Consider the following 15284-nt stretch of genomic DNA (forward strand, 5'->3'; position numbering starts at 1 on the left):
CAAGTTTTACTTTTACTAGAAATGTTGCTTCCTCGAAAGAAACCACAACTCCGCTTTAGTTCAAATAACTTCCTTGAATTCTTTTGTTCCAAAATCTGATAAATTATTCTGTGATGTACATTTTACGTTTAATTTTTAAGTAAACCACAATTGATAGTCAGTTTTTATTACTGTGTAAAAAATAACGTTAACAAAATATGTATACACATTGGAATCAGACATAAGAAAGAGCTGGCAAACGGCAGCACGGTGTTGATGCTGCTGTATTTTAAAGTCCATTCAGTCACATTTCTGATGGGAGACAGCTTCAGCCTTTTGGAGGAAACAGCCCACTGAAAGCATCCTGGATGGCTCGGTAGCACGCCAGAGCTGACGTGTATCCTCCAGCTGTGTCCTGAGGCAAGGCGGCCCTCACGTGATTCAGATACCTGAGAACACAGACACCTTTACTCAGCAGTGAAATATTTAGTGAGAGCTGCTTAAAATAAATAAAACACTTCCAGTGAATTTAAGTGTACTTTTTCATTAAATCCACACGTCATTTTTATCATCTCTTTGTGCTTGAATGAAATAGGTGGGATAACTTACAGATGTGTCTTGCTAAAACTTCTTAAAGCCTTCACATCTTGTTTCCTCAAGCATTAATGCTGCTTTCTTAACGTGCAAACAGGAGTTTTAGACCAACGTTTCCACCCGCTTTAACGGGTTATTCCCCACAGCAAAGCTTAAAGAGTGAAGTCCTCAAGCAAATAAGGCTTGCTCACCGATACTGGACCCCGTCTTGCGCTGTAGTTCTGGCAGACTGGTCTAAAGCCCTCACACAAGTCTGACTTTGTAGCCTCTTGTTCCTTTGAGCTAGGGAAACTTCAAAGGAAAATGAGTATCAGGAGCACAGACAGCTCTCTGTGATTTCTAAACCCATTCAAGCTGCTTTACAGAGTAACCCAACACCTGTGGGGAGGCTCAGAGACTGACAGAGCTGAGGTGGATGTGAATCGATGACAGACGAAGAGGGAAAAAAAAAGTTGTTTTCTCAGACGACACGCTGGATAAATAATTTTGCCGCTTTGTTTTTGCAACCCACTAAACCCGCCTTTAAAAAAAGTAAAGTAAAATGAATGTAAAACCACCAAGATCTTAAAATAAGACGGTGAATGTGAGACAAAGGCGATGAATGCCAATCAGATCAGACCACTCATCACCCACTACAAAAACAACACACAAGTTCAAAACAGGAGGCGTAGTGATTAATAATAACTTCATTAGGCCCAAGCTGCTGTAGCCTGTCCTTCAGAGCACTTGAGGGAGGTCTTCTCATATGGCTTCCTGCATTAGATGAGTGCTATCTATTGATTATATTATACTGGGCTCTTTTTAATGGCGAAAAAAAGTGGGCTATTTACGGCCTGGCTAAGTCTGCTCTTCCTGCTAATCTAATCCCCAAGCTACTCATGTGGTCATTCCTTCCAAGAAAGCTGAGAGCTCTGTGTAACTTTATACCTGCCTGCCCCTGAGGAGAGGGAGAGTAGAAGGAGAACATGAAGGAGGAAGAGGGTGTAGATGTGGGGGCTGGGAAGTGGGGGGAAAATATAGGTGGTGGTGGTGGGGAAATCAACTTTGTATATCAACATCGCAAGCCCACTTCTCTTAAACCAACCCTGTCCATCCCTGCGCTCACCCCGAACAGCAAAGGTTAGTTCAGTTCTGCTCCATTAACTCGGCGCCTGTATCCGCATCTTCCTGTAAAAGCCTCAAACCGGCTGTTGACGTTCATGAGACTGACAAAAAAAAACTTTACCTGACAATTCTGACAACTTCCAACAGATCTGAACTTCTTTTAATGTGCTTTAACACAACCCAGACAAAAAAAAAAAACAAAGCATCCTCCAATTTTAGAACGAGCTCCAACTCCCTCTTTTCAAACACATGCATCACTCCCCTCTTACTCTATACTGCCACTGTTCTCCAACGGTCTCCCACCCCCCCTCCATCACGCCGTCCCCTCTTTCTCCCAAAAGATTGGACAACCTTTTGTTCGCAGGGCACTGAAACCTAAGACGTTTTGGCCAGTAGCATCTTTCACTCTGCGGGCCCCATTGGAACATTAGCTGCAACGTGATATGGGTCTTTTCAAAGCTTTGTATTATTGGGTAAATATGGGTCACTTTGCACAGGCCCATTATGTCGCTTCAGGGGAGCTGCAACATACAAGTGCAGGTGATGGAGACAAATGAACGACACAGTGTGTGTGTGCGTTAAACTGCAACAACGGGAAAATATGAGTTTTACTGTAATTTCAATTTTTAAAAATTCTTGTTTTTAAAAAACACACTTTTTTTATATATAAATATTTTAACAGCAGTGATATTTTCTTGCTCCATTTGAAAAAGTCAAATTGGGTCAAGTTATTTAAAACTTGATACATATTTCCCCATGGGTTGGCACTGAATACCTGGGCAGCGTCTCGTTCGCATGCTAATAAGGGTTGCAGATATTCCTGATAGGACGCTGAAGGAATTCCCAACTTCTGCAGCCTGGGAAATGCACCAGAGCCCCTAATATAAAGTGAAAAGATAAGTGGCGATGCGTTCCAGCAGGTTCAGTGTGACTTTCAGATGAGAATGCGTTGCTCCTCATTGTGTTTGTATCCACGATGCTGCAGTGAGATGGGGAGCGTTTGAAGAGAAATGGTAACGAGGCAGGGACTCCGGTGGGAAAACGGCAGTTACCAGACAGAGATGCAGGCTGCGTTGGGCCTCCTGTCTAGACTGCATGTGTTGGCTGGAATTAGATTAAGAAAGGCTGTGGAAGTCAAGGCTAAATGGAAATAAAAAAGGCCTGTAATGCTGCTGCAGCAGTTTCAACAAGGAGACACTTAATCAACATGCAAACCACAGAGCAGAGGAGACACAGTACACAGGAGAAATCTGAATCACTTTTAAACAAAACTCAGTGTAGGATCAGAGTTTGAGGTTTGGTTTGATCTTTAAGCCTTTGTATTGTCACTCACAAGCCTGATGGCTTAAAAAAGCTAAAATGGCATTTTGTTATGATATATGATGTATAAATACAAGAAGATGAACTAAATTTTAAGTCAAATGATGTTCTTACTACAGTGGGGTCCTTCATGATGCAGGTGGCCCTCTTCCTGCATCTACACCTCCAGATGCAGGAAGAGAGCCACCTGCATCATGAAGGACCCCACTCACCCAGCACACACACTTTTTGCCCCGCTCCCCTCAGGAAGGAGGTTGAGGAACATTAAGTGTAGAACCACTAGACTGAGGAACAGCTTCTACCCCGAGGCTGTTAGACTCATGAATCTCTAACCAGAATAATCACTGTGAAAAATCACAACATGTTGCTGCTGATCTGTTTCATGTTGCTGCTGATCTGTTTCATGTTTCTGTGTTCATTCGTACTCATCTGCTCATGCAGACTCAAGTTCGTGCTGCTGTTCGGCGTATTGTTTTTATGCTATTAGTGCTTAGTATATTTTTAGTTGATGTTTTTCTTAGTTCATATCTTAGATCTTATTACTTTTTTTTTTACATTTTATTGTTCGATGCAACTGCGACCGTGTACAAAATTTCGTTCCAGCACATGTACCACATGTGATGCAAATGACAAACTCTGACACCAGTTTTATTACTTATACTTACCCTTTTAAATGTGTTAGTTTTCAAATAATTCCACAGCTAACTTAAGAAAGGCATTTCTGTACAGTAAGGTTTCTCCTCAAGCACAAAATGCTCCAAATTTAAAAAAAAAAGATGGTGACGTGCATTTACCTGCACAAGATAATTGTCAGAGGTGTTCATTTCTGAACATTTTATTTTGACCTCATGTTTTCCATTAAAGTAGAGAGAAGGATTCTGAATTTAAAATATATATATATACCATCATTTTTTGGGGGGCCACTTCAACTTGGCACCTGCCTGCTTTCACATCACTCATGCTGATCTGTGGTCAGCATTTGTGTTTTTACTGAACTTTTCACAGGTTTGCAAGCTTTATGCATTCTGTCTTTCATCAGCATAATTCATGATCTACCATACAATGACTTCCAGGTTGTTTGGGAGATGAACTCTGTATTCAGCTAAAACAACTAACTAAAAGAAAAGATGTCTGCAAAAACAAATCAATAAACCACATCCCATCTTAATCTAAGAATTGCAGCCTGTTTAGTTAAGTTTATTATAGCAGGGTGTCAAATGCACAAAGAAAGCAGGAGGCAAACACAGGGCAGGATATATATGAACAATGCTTGCCCTATCTTTCTAAAAGCCATGAGCCTGCTAGACAGAACAAATGCCCGGAAATCTTCCTTTAGCGCTCTAGCAGCAACTGAAGATTCCTGGCCTGGGAATGATGGGAGCTGAAGAAGAGGGAGGGCTGCAGAGCCACACACCTGCCAGATGATTTGTCATTATCGAGGGGTCAGCACTCAGCTGTCACCCCCTAATCACCCATCCTACCCCTTAAGTCACCCCCCTCCTTCACCCACTAAACTCTAGTTCTCCTCGAACACCCCCTGCATTCCTCAGGCAGCTCCGGTTTCACTCGCAGCACTGCCACTCCATCTGCCCCTCCTTCATACTCTGCCCTGGGAGAAAATGTACCCCTGTGAGAGACAGCACAATGAAGTCACTGTTTGGATGTGCCATGTGTGCTTACACCCCTCCATGTGTGTATCTACACAATTCACTTGTGTGCATACATGTTTATCTAGGGGCAGAGCTGTTCATAACGATACCAGAGGCGAGCCGGCGGAGCAGAATTTTGCCAGCAGAGAAGCTCTGACTTGGTCCGGGCTACGATCCAGAAACAAAACCCCCCGCAGACAAACCAAACACAAAAAAACTCTCACAGGTATACTATATCTGTCAACAGCGGTCTTTCACCACTACAGGTCAAAGGTCACTCTTTTCCACTGAACGCTGTTTCCTTAGGGACATGCGAGCGTGTGAGATAGATCCTCAGCCATCAGTCTGCCCACTGTCCAGCAGATTATCTCAAGTTGTGAGCGTGCTTGAGATGGGGCTCAGTGCGGTTACATCATATCCTCACAAGCCTACAAACTGCTCGTCCATTATCATGTTTCTTATCATCGCTACTGACAGGCTGAGTCGGCCTCTCCGCATCCCAAAAGAGAGCAGGGCGGGGAGGTGAGCACTGCTAACACTTTCTTACTTGAGGAGAGAACACGTTTAGGGTGTTAACAGAAGTGTGGGGTGATACATGACATTAACACTCACAGAAAAACATTCTCATGTGGAGTGACAGAGAATCGACAATCTGTGCTCTAACAGGCACTGTGTTGGTGTCAGTGATAATTAAGAGGTATTCTTGTATCGTGTATAAAAGTCAAGACTGTTGATGCGACTGTGATAAAGGTGCTGTTTTTCCCTTCCTGGTCCAAGGATCACCTGTCATCACTCGTCCAAGACTTTTGTCTTTGCAGTGCACCTCACTTGTCCAGCCTGATGGGGGCAGAAGAGGCTGGCTGACAAGCACAGCTACTAGGCTGATGTCTGATGGCAGCAACCTTGAGGCCTTACACAACCCTTTAACCACCTGACAAGCAGCATCTTTCTTTCATCTGCCATGCTGCCACCTGATAACTCTGCCTCCTGGAAATTTTAGAAGGAGGAGGGAGGCAGGCGTTGAAAAAAGTTGAAAAAAGAAAGATAATTGCATGACATCAGTGCCTTCGTTCACCAAATGGGGCTGTACACAATAGAAGGACATATGTCGTCCAGTGAATGGCCACTAGCATACGGCACACCCATACACACACACATACAGTGTAAAGGAGCCTTGACAGAGAGATGCAACATTCAGGGAATAGATCGCTGATACACTGAGGAAGAATAGAGTTTTCCCAGGGGGGATTTTCCTCTGCAGATATCAGTTACTGAAGCATCTGAAGCACTGGGAAAAGGCAAAGAGAATTTCAATTAAGAGTTTAAAATAATGGCAAAGCATAAAGAAAGGAGTGGAACACAACAAAAGGTAGTGAAAGGTAAAACAGAATGTGGGCCAAAATTCATACATTATAACTGAGAAGTTACGTCCTACCCTGAGGTGAGCTGCAGCAGGTCCCAATGGCTTCTCCCCTCATGACGGAAGTTTGTTTTGTTTCTTCAGCTATTAGGAGGGGAAAATGAGCCATCTAATCCCTCTGTATTTATCTGGGCTCTTTGGCCCCAGGGGGTGAATAACAGAAGAGATGGACAATGTTCCAGTTCCTTTGTCTTTGTGGGAATTACAGGCACAAACTGAGGAGAGTTCATGCGAGCCTAAATACAAACTACTACACGGATAGGTGTGTTAAAATAATCAGGACACATCATTTCATCCTCTACTGTATGTTGACCCTGCTGTGTGTGTCTACAATGTGATAGTAATAAATCTAAACACAAGACAGAATATCTCTGGTGCCCTACACCACCTGCTGTTTCCTCCACCACTAATAGTCTGGGTTCATCTAAAGGCAAACTGGTACCGTATTTTTCACCGTACACGTTGAACCGCCATGTAAGTTGCATCAGTCCAAATATGTCTAATAAAGTGGAAAAAAACAAATACATCGCTTTGCTGTATAAGTCGCATCTATGATGTGTCGTGTTTGTTATGTGTCACTGCTGACAATCCGTAAATGGGGGCCAGTGTTGTGCCAAAAATCGACTGGCTGCCAAATGGCGGCCGCAGGAGCATGCACAGGAGGGAGGACTTTAACAAGAATTTAACTAGATTAACACTTAAAAAACAATTATTTATTTGCTCAAAATTATAGTAAAGGTTTGTCTCAGTCTAACTTTTCCTTAATAAATGTACCTGGACGGTCACGTCAGCTGCATTTCAAAAACCGATATGTGGAAGCGGGAGCACGCAGAGGGACGATATGCATTTCTTCAAAATTTAACAAGATAACCACCTAAAAAGTATTAGTTTGCTCGACTTTATAGTAGAGGTGTGTCTCAGTTGAACTTTTACTTAATAAATGCACTTTGACGGTCAAATCAGCTGCATTTTGCCAGGGCGGCGCAGCGAAATGAAGCTGAGTTGACGATTGCTCCAAATGAGCAGAACTAAGATGGCAGACAATGGTAAGCCGATTGTGTCATCAATAGGCACTTTTATCTATTACATGACACAACGGCATGCCACACTATTCAAGTGCCATCTAGCGGCTGAAAATGGTAGTGTTCAATATTTTCAATGTCAGAATGAATGAAAATGGTCATGTCTCAGCCAAAAATTAGTTTATAAATATGGGAAAAATCCATAAATAAGTCGTTTTGGTGTATAAGTTGCAGGCATGCAAATTATGCAAAAAACTGTGACTTATAGGCCGGAAAATACGGTATGTAACCTGCTGAGGAAAAACAATAAAAGCAGAACTCTTTCTGATGACGCAAGTACACATGACGCATGTGCACCCCTCATTCTGTCAATCTGTAATTCTCTCTCTGCTTCCTGCTTGCTCTTTGGGTCAGAAATGACTCATCAACAAGAAAAAAGGCTTCTAGTCAACTACAGAGTGAGCTTATTTTGACTAATACTTCAAGAGAAGATCAATATTTGCACAGATCTATGGGAGGGAAAACAATAGTGATGTGGCCTCCACCAGCCCTGTCTGTTAATGGTCTGTTTACTGAGACAGACGGGATAATGGCCTGGGTGTTGGCTGGTGGAGAATCAGATGGTAGCCACACTCCACTCCGTTTCTGGAGTAGTTTCGGTGGAAACAAAAAGAAAAAGACTCTACTGCAAGAAACTGAGCATCTACCAAGCGGTGACTTGTGCAGTGTATATGGACGGGACATCCTGTTGACACAGACAGGTTTGCAAGTCAAATAGCTGGCCTCAAGCCTCCACAATTTTATAGTGCCTGCACTCTCTTTTGGCTATGCAAATTTTAAATCTGTGTGCCCCGTGACAGCAGTCAAACCATTAGAGGCAGTTAAATGGTTGGGGAAGCACTGCAATGATGTCTATAGTTACTGGTTGTACAGCAACACAAGTGTTATGAGTGTGTTCAGCTGTAGGTCTCAGTCCTGGTACCAACCTCAGAGTATTTGTGGAAAAGCTCTATTGTGTTCAAGAAATAGTTTGGTAAAAATCTATGCTATTTATCAAACCATACTAAATATTTTTAACATGTCAAACAGAAATAAAATGTGTTTGGCACATATCTAATAGTTGTGAAATTAGATCAAAGAGCACTGCTCTTGAAAAAGTTCACGTGAGGTCATGCTAACCGGCGCCTCAATCTCCAGCTCATAACTTAAGCATCAAAGCTGTGTTTGTGTGTCAGACTGCACAACTATTTGCGGCCCACAATACGAGACTCGTCTCTCTGAGGTGCCATCACTCTGCTCCTGTCAGACCCAGCACTCCGACATCCTGCTGCTTTGCCTAAGGTCCCTCATGGTCAGTGACCTCCGACCTCCCCTGCCCCTCCAGACCAATCCTGCCCATCAGATGGATGTGTGCCTTGCAGGAATCAGAGAACCTGGAGCGAATGGAAAAACTATTCAGGAATGTTTCTAGAGATATGGACGGCTGCCCTCAGCATATTAGGAAAAAGATGAATATCATGATTGACTTGCAGTTTCATCACAGAGAGAGCAGAAGCAGGAAAGAATGACTTGTAAACTATTCAAGTCTTGTAAACTCTAATTTAGCGATGGCAGGAATGGATTCAAGAGTGCTCTCTAAAGCATGTTTTGTGGTACTGCTGTGTCCCAAAGCCAAAGCCGGGGTCACTGGTTGTACTTTTGGCCAACGATGCCAAAAACAGAAGAAAAAAATCTTTCATGCTTGGAGAAACACCAAACAGGCAGGAAGAGGCTAACAAAGTTATAGCTGCCAGGAACCCGAGGGCTGTGATGGCATCACTGACTAATCCTGGATGCCTCCTTTCGACCAAAGCACTTAACATGCAGCATAAATCAACACACAAACAAACAAACAGATGCAGTTCAAATAAACACGCAGGCTCTAAGAGATGCGTGTAAAGATAAAGAACACAGAGAGGAGAGAATCACTCAGAGACCCATTAACCTCTGGCTTCCAACCAGAACAGTGAGCAGGCGTCTTTTAAGTACATGTTCAACATAGCTAGTCTATATGTGTGTGCACAAGTGATTTGTGTATTACCTTTGTGTCTATGCGTCTATTTACTTACTTTAAAGACTAAGGGGCAATTTTGAGGGGAGAAAATTATTGCTTATCGTTTGTATTTATGAATGTTTGTCACAGCAAACTACACACGACTATATAACCCCTCAGACAGTGACTTAGTGAGAGAAAGTCCTCTCAGGACTACTTCCCTGTGAATAGAAGCGCATCCCCGAGAGAGAAGTTCCAGACTAAACACTCATTCATTCAGCTGCTCCCCTTCACCCCACCGACAAGAGACGGATCCCTGACAAGCACTCCCAACAGAAAAAAAAACTCACTTTTTCCACCAATTATAGAAAGCAATGCAGAGTGGGGGAGGAGGAGGCAAAACTTCAAAATATTATACACATTGGCATTTGGCGAAACGCACTGAGCAAGCTCTGTCAGAGAGAGATGGGCTAATTTCAGGGCAACGTGTGCCAACACAAACAACTGTTCTGGCCAGCTTTTATTGTCAGCACTTGAGGTTTGAGTCAAAATTTTCAACGCTCCACAGCCAATTTCTCTTTCCCCTATTTCCCCCTCCCTCCCTTATGATTTGTCCTTGTCCAAGATCCCAGTCAGTCTTTCATCGCCTACACAGTCAGAGCTTCAATGCATTCTGGTAAAAGAGCTAACTCAGATCCAGATGTTATCTAAACTCAAACAAAAATGAGGCCTTTTTAATTCTACTTGTCCGCATTAACAGATTTATTTTATGTATGAAGTGGGCATGACTTTGAAGTGTTAAGTATTTTGATGTATGCCCAGGTTATGAGCTTCAGCTGGTGTGGGGTCAGCGTGAGGCGCCAGCAGTTCAACAACTACCACTACAGTGTCTAGGTGCTATGTGCTGGGATTCATATAAGTTATGTGAACGTAAACATCATATGTTTCAGTTTGTGTCTCCAACTCACTATTTACTTCTCCTTTGATTTTGTTTATTAAAGGTCTTTACTGTTCAACATAAAAGCAAGAAACCATGGAAGGACATTAGTACAGGCTGCAGTGTTACATTTGAAGCCTGCTCATAATTCTTACGGCTCACGCTCAGTTCTGGGTGCGCGCCAGTCGACGAGATAGGCATCACTGTGCAGACACCTCCCACAGTCGGTCATATACTTTGTGGTAAATCATACACACCTTTGCACATAAGGAAAATCTTTGGCTGTGTAAGAGTAAGAAGAGGGTAGATGGTGGAAGCTGAATGGGCACTTTTGAAGGCCCCGGATGCCTGAGCGTGCAGCCTTTACTCTCCTCCAGTATTGAGGCAGCTGTCTTTAATATAGGAGCTCCACTCAACCCATATTTATTCAGGTACAGACAGTGAAGGAGGAGTGGCTTTTCTTTTTCCTGGCAGCCGTGGAGCACTCCTGTGGTTTTTGGGGGGCAAAGGGACAAGTAACGCAAAAAGAGACACAGACACTAAAGACAGAGGAAGAGGGATGCAGGAGAAAAGAGCAAATGGACAGAAAAATACAAGGCTCCAGTCAGTCCTGCGTTGACTGGACATCCTGTGCAGTGCACAAGCCCCAGAGGGCCAGGGGCCACCAGGGTGGGGGCATGTGAGCTCAACGCTCCAGTCTCACACGATGGCTGTGTCCAAGACAAATCACCAGTGGTGCTGCTGTCAGTAGTTCTTGACCAAGACAAACAGCCGTGTTTTAAAATAAGTACTTGCCCCCACACAGCCCCTTACACCTCATCCACACTGAGGCGCATCCACACCTCCACACAAGTTCAAGCGTATTCCCTTCACAGGTCACAGGAGTGGAGCTGGAGTCAAGCACACCATCTCTGGACAATGTCTGCATACTCACTCTTCTGCACAGAACATCGCATGCCGTATCCATCCATCTATCCATTATCTTTTACCCGCTTTTTCCATTTTGGGTCACAGGGGTCACCGGTGTCCACGTCCAGCAATCACTGTGCGAGGGGCGGGGTACACCCTGGATGGGCTGCAAGTCCATCACAGGGACACATAGAGACAAACGAGACAAACAACCATTCACTCTCTCACCCACACCTAGGGACAATTTAGAGTTACCAATCAGCCTAACATGCATGTTTTAGGTCTGTGGGAGGAAACCGGAGTACCCGGAGAAAATCCACGCATGCACGGAGAGAACATGCAAGCTGCACCCAGAAAAGCCCCCCGACCGGGATTTGAACCAGGGACCTGCTCGCTGAGAGGCAGCAGCTCTACCAGTTGTGCCACTGTGCTGCCCCACATACCGTATTTTCCACCGTAAACGTCGCGTCGCCCTATAAGTTGCATCAGTTCAAATATGTCTAATAAAGTGGAAAAATCCATAAATACAACGCCTCGCCGTATACGTCACATCTTTTATGCAACACCGCTGACATGTCACGTGTGTTACGCGTCACCGCTGACCACCTGGAAATGTGGCCCGGTGTTGTGCCAAAAATCGATTGGCTGCCAAATGGTGGTCGCAGGAGCGTGCACGGGAGAACTTTAACAAGAATTTAACAAGATTAACACTGAAAAACAATTATTGTTTGCTCACAATTATAGCAAAAATGTGTCTCAGTCTAACTTTTCCTTAATAAATGCACTTTAATGGTCAAATCAGCTGCATTTCAAAAGCCGATACACGGAAGAACGCGCAGAGGGACGAGTCGCTGCTTATTTCTTCGAAATTTAACCAGATAAACACCTAAAAACAATTATTTGTTTGCTCGACTTTATAATAAAGGTGTGTCTCAGTTGAACTTTTACTTAATAAATGCACTTTAACGGTCAAATCAGCTGCATTTCAAAAGTATTTGCTGCCTCGGTGCTCCGGGAGCACGCAGACCGGGAAGAAATCAGGAAGGAGGAACGCTGTGCATTTCTTCGAAATTTAACAAGATAAGCACCTAAAACAATTATTTGTTTGCTCGACATTGTAGCAAAGGTGTGTCAGTTGAACCTTTACTTAATAAATGCACTTCAATGGTCAAATCAGCTGCATTTCGCTGGGGCGGTGCAGAAAAAAGAAGCTGAGTTGACAGTTGCTCCAAGTGAGCAGAACGAAGATGGCAGACTCTAGCAAGCTGATTGTGTCATTAATAGCCACTTTTACCTATTACATGACACAACGTCATGTTATACTTCTCGAGTGCCATCTAGTGGCTGAAAATGGTAGTGTTCAACCAGTTTGACAAGACTGTCAACAAGGAAGAGGGCCGGCAATGGAGGAGGGGGCGTACCAAAGAGACCATCTTATCACAAGCAGAACTGGTTTGTAAGCTGTTGGGGGAAGAATCAGTTTTGTTGTGTGTTTCCTTGACTGATGAAGCCTTCCAGACAGAAGGCGAAACGTTTTAGCACAAAAAAAGAAACTGTCCAGATGATCTGACTGAAAAATGTTGGATTGTACACCTGGATTATTGAGCATGGTCTTTGTTGGTAGTGTTCAATATTTTCAGTCAGAAGGAATGAAAACAGTCATATCTCAGCCAAAAATTGGTTTATAGATGGGGGAAAAAAACACATCATCGTAAGTCACAGGGCATGCAAATTATGCAAAATAAATGCAATTCATAGGGCAAAAAATGTGGTATGTTTCTTTGTAGCCAAAGTGGTAGCACTGCAATAAGAAAGATGAAAAAAGGTGAAATGTATTTGACACAAAATATATAGACTGAAGCAGCTAAGGGCGTCTATGTGTTACTTTGTCTATCACAGATCCTCAAACATACTGCAAAGTGTGCATAAGTGTCAGCAATATTCCTTGCTTTTATTTAACAGCACATTGCATCTTGGGACTTGTGGTTTGTCTGAACTAGCCTGTCTGTGTCGCTGCCTGCAGCCTGCACCAAAGGGAATGGTGTTCCTCACTGAACACAGCCTCATTTATCTCTGTGGCAGAGTCCTTCCTCTCCAGCAGTGGTCCTTCTGGACCCCTGAACTGCTGACACGGGGCCCCCCCTTCTTTTACTCCTTCCTTTGAGCTTCAGCATGCAGCAAAATTGTGAGATGCGTTTCATCTGCATATTGATTAGCTTGGCCGAAAGAAAACAGAACCTCAGCACTTCACTGAATACATAATGTAAAGTTGTAATTCAGCTTAAACTCTCCTGAAATGTTTAACGTGAAGCAGGTGCTATCCAAGAAAATTTGTTTGCACAAGAAGTCCATAAAATGTTTATCACCATAACAAAGAACCAATTAGGGAAAAAAAACTGATCTTAAAAATATTTCTGTCCAGGTGAAGCAAAGCATAAACAAGGAAGAAAAAAATAACTTTGCCCCATTTTGCCTCCATCACCCAATAAAGGCAGGCCGTGATGTGTGTGTGTGTGGGCAGGCTGTAGTGCCAGGCAGTTGAACTGCAGACGGCTGGGCGCTGGGTTGTCTGATGGATGGCTTACACTCAGTGAGGACTGAACCAATGGCGTCCTGGATTGATTGGCCCAAAGGGGCCGTCGGGGAAAGCACTTCCTGTGTGTGTTAATGGACGCTCCTGCAGATGCATCATGGCGGCTTGCGGCAGGGTGATGGTTGTTTCTCCCTCTCTTCCCACCAAACCTCCTCCCCCATATTTTTCTTTTCTCAGTTAATCAGAGGAGAGTAAAGTGAAATGAGCCAGGCCTAACAAGCGGCACATGATCTGAGCAGCTCACTAACAATACATCCTGAAAAAAAACCTCTCACCAAGCCTCATAATTAGAAGGTTCATAAAAATCCTGTAATTTATAATGTTTAATCTGGTACCAGTTATTTCTTGAAATTTAGTGCTACTATAAATCACTCAAGGTCAGAGAACTTTTCTAGTAAAGATTTTTGGAGAACCTTTAATGCTATTATTTCAAATTTTGTTCCCTTCTTTAAAATGGCAAATGACTCATAAGGAAGGAATGAACACGTTACTATTCGTTCTTCAACAACAGTGTTTCCAAAATAATTGGAACCCTGGGAAACAAGTCGGTACAAAAAAAATGCTGATTTTTTTCTTCTAAAAGCTCATTCTTGTACTTATTTTAAAACAGAACAAATGCAGAGAAATATACTTGATTTTGACTAAATAAAAAATAAAATAAATTTGACAGCTAAAAGCTATCACTTTTTGTCAAAACTGTAAGCTTTAATCGCCTGAAGAAATCAACTGGTTTAATTTTTTTTTTAAATAAATGTCTTTTAGATTGATTTTGCACGATGCTGAATTCGAATTATGGATACAAAAACAAACTTCATCCACTGAACAAAACTTAGAGAACTATTTTCCAACTTGCTCGTTCAGAGTGGTTGCCCTCTCCATCTTTAATTTGTAAATGTACTCAAGTTATACTCAATAATGCTACTGATTTATTTTAGTTACATCTATAGTTGTAAGATATTTTACATTTACCCAAACTGTTTGAAATCAATTCTAAAATGACAAAATGAGCTTATACCTGTGAATATGTGTGTGTTCTTAACATTTGATATAAAGTAAATGACCAAGATTAAAGCATTTAACAATCACTGCATTTTCCTTTTTTTTTTTTTTTTTTAAATCTAGACTAGCTTGTAGCTAGGCCTGTCACAGTAACAAATTTTGCTGGTCGATTAATTGTCTCAGAAATTATTGCGATAAACAATAATATTGTTTGAAATTTGACAATAATTATTAATTATTGTCAAATTTAAGAAGAAATGTTGGTTAATTTTATGTGTAGTATCTTTTTTGGGACACTGGATGGCAGTATAAGACTGCTTGAACCGAAGGATGGATAGTGAGGGAGCGAGCAGCGTGTCTTTTTAAGAAAAATGGGAGGGAGGCCCCTTGACGTGACATGGGCTGTCTCTCCTTCCTGTTTTTCAGTTCTCAAAATGGTTGACGCTCTGTGTGGTTTGAGTTCTTTTAACATATTTTTTTTAATTAAAAGCTTTGTGTGAAAAATGCTATCAGTAAACAAGTTCTCAGCTACTTTTTGCAGACAAAAACAACTTTTTACACGAAGGCACGGGTTTCAACCATGAATTTTGGAGATTTGACAAGACAGAGGTTTTTTTTTCCTGAGATTGGCCTGTTAGCTTAGCTCTTAGCTTAGCTTCTCAGCTTAGCTGCTTTTAACGATCCAAAAACGCAATTTAGGATGGTTAAAACAGATTTTAAAGCGAA

At 42.5% G+C, this 15284-nt stretch overlaps 1 protein-coding gene across 1 annotated transcript in view; it reads right to left on the minus strand.

Annotated features, from left to right (window-relative positions):
* Positions 1-307: 307 nt before the first annotated feature.
* Positions 308-15284, minus strand: part of mnat1 (MNAT1 component of CDK activating kinase) — a 41941-nt gene continuing 26964 nt past the window's right edge. Inside the window, exon 8 of the mRNA XM_037695345.1 lies at positions 308-428. Within this exon, the coding sequence (XP_037551273.1) occupies positions 308-428 (121 nt within the window). The remainder of the gene's footprint in view (positions 429-15284) is intronic.

The sequence above is a fragment of the Nematolebias whitei genome, chromosome 21, assembly GCF_014905685.2.
Source record: "Nematolebias whitei isolate Nwh7 chromosome 21, NemWhi1, whole genome shotgun sequence".
In the NCBI taxonomy this organism is placed as follows: domain Eukaryota; kingdom Metazoa; phylum Chordata; class Actinopteri; order Cyprinodontiformes; family Rivulidae; genus Nematolebias; species Nematolebias whitei.